Source organism: Mesitornis unicolor, unplaced genomic scaffold, assembly GCF_000695765.1.
Source record: "Mesitornis unicolor isolate BGI_N332 unplaced genomic scaffold, ASM69576v1 scaffold28583, whole genome shotgun sequence".
Classification (NCBI taxonomy): Eukaryota; Metazoa; Chordata; class Aves; order Mesitornithiformes; family Mesitornithidae; genus Mesitornis; species Mesitornis unicolor.
The window spans coordinates 1-1,839 of record NW_010175776.1 but is presented as its reverse complement, the minus strand read 5'-3'; the positions used below and the strand labels follow the sequence as shown (position 1 = coordinate 1,839).

The 1,839-nt window shown below is 64.9% G+C and overlaps 1 protein-coding gene across 1 annotated transcript; it reads right to left on the bottom strand.

The window, feature by feature from the left end:
• Window positions 1-87: 87 nt before the first annotated feature.
• SLC25A39 (solute carrier family 25, member 39) lies at window positions 88-1,570 on the bottom strand (the record flags this gene model as incomplete). Its single annotated transcript, XM_010181516.1, has 7 exons — window positions 88-168; window positions 249-330; window positions 467-576; window positions 701-874; window positions 1,029-1,168; window positions 1,280-1,347; window positions 1,461-1,570. Coding segments are annotated over 7 exons (765 nt in total), but the record flags the coding sequence as incomplete, so codon positions are not given.
• Between the last annotated feature and the right edge of the window lie 269 nt (window positions 1,571-1,839).

Here is a 1,839-nt window from a genome sequence, read left to right as displayed (position 1 = left end):
AAACCTGCGAGGACGGCCCCCGTCAGGCCCTTGGTGACACCAAGACACCCCCAAAACCCCAGCCCGGGGTGGGGGGCACGGCCTTACCTGCAAACAGCCCCCGGGTGCCGGACTCGGCGCGGATGCGGCGCATGAGGAGCCAGGTGGAGGAGGGCTTGGAAGCTGTGACTGTGGCGAGAGGGGAGCGGGTGAGGGTTTGGGGACACCCAGGGGGTCCCCTGGCACCCACCCAGAGCCCAGCCCCTCACCTGGGTGCACCTCGCTGTCCCCCAGCTCGATTTGCCGCTGGGTTTTCACCACGTCGAAGGGCAGCGTCAGCACTGCAGCCACCTGCAGGGCCAGCAGCAGGGCAGTGAGCTGGGACTTTGCTGTCCCTGCCCAGCTCCATCCCTGCTGTCACCTCCCAGCACCGTCCCTTGGTCCCCAAGGGGCCATTCCCCTGCTCGCAGCAGAGCCCCAAACTCACCGTCCCGGAGATGGCCCCCGATGCGAAGCTGATCATGAAGGTGGCCTCGTCCAGCCGGGCCTGCCCGCAGAGCCATTCCCTCACCAGCTCATAGTTAAACCAGTAGAGAGCTGGGAGGAGAGAAGAAACACCAGTGCTACCATGAGGCACGCACACACACCAACCTCTCCCTCCCAAAACACAGGGCTGCCCTGCCCCATATGCTTGTCCTCAGCCCATCTCCCAGAGCCGTACCTGAGAAGGGGACGTCTCGCAGCACGGTGGGTCCCCAGCCCCTCCAAAGGGACAGCCACCCGTCCTGAGCCACCGCCGACTGGATGCAGACGCCCAACTCGCGGTAGCTGAGCTGCCGGGATTGCATCTTGGTGCGGATGAGCTCCAAGGGGCTGATGACCGTCACAGCGCCCACTGCAACGGAGGGGACATTGGGCATCAGCTCTGTCTTGTCCCAGAGCCACCAGAGTGACGTGACAGGAGAGCCAGGTGGCAGACGTGGATACCAGACAGCTAGGAGACCCCCTGTGAGGACGCAGGGGGACCCCTGGAGAGGAGGGGTACTCACGTCTGGCGAGGGCCCGCCGGGCTAGGCCCCCAGCCAGCAAGGGGATGTGGTGGCCCCGGCTCCCCGTCCGAGCCTGCAGGTAGTCCCGGAGCTGGTCGTAGGTGGTGAAATAAATGACGGTGGCTGGCACAGCCATGACCCTGCAGAGGAGGAGGGGTGTCAGGGATGTGAGTGCTCTCCCCAGGGGCTGGCAGGGGGCTCAGGGTGGATGCCCACACCCCTGGGCAGGCGTTAGCAGGGTCCAAACTCACAGGGTGGGGGGCAAGCCGCTCCACAGAGACCTGATGCCTTCATAGCGGGTGATCTTCACAAAGGCATCCTGGGGAGAGAGCGGAGCAGCAGGGAGAGGGGTTAGAGAGGGGAGACGGGCAAGCAGCCCCTGGCAGACAGCCCAACCCCCAATCTGGGACAGGGGGTCCCTGCAGCCCCTACCAGCGTGCCACTGAAGCGGGTGGGGGCCTTGTACCAGGCGGTGCAGCCGTTGCCGTTCTGGCAGACGTACAGGTGGTCCATGAGGCCGTTGCAGTAGAGGAAACACTTCCCTGGGGTGGGAGGAAACAGCATCACTGTTAGACAGGAGACCCTGCCCCTCTGCTCCACACCCGGCCCATTTGATCCCCAAAACCATCACCTCTTGCAGGAGAGAGCCAGACTCTCAGCACCAGCCCCAGACAAGGGACAGGAGAGAGATAACCCCCAACAAGGGTCTGACCCATGGGGTGGGGGTCATCTGGCCCCTCCATGGGGATTGGGGGCACAGTTGTGGCCCAGCACAGTGGGGAAGGCATCACAGGGAGCCAGGGGGGCCGGG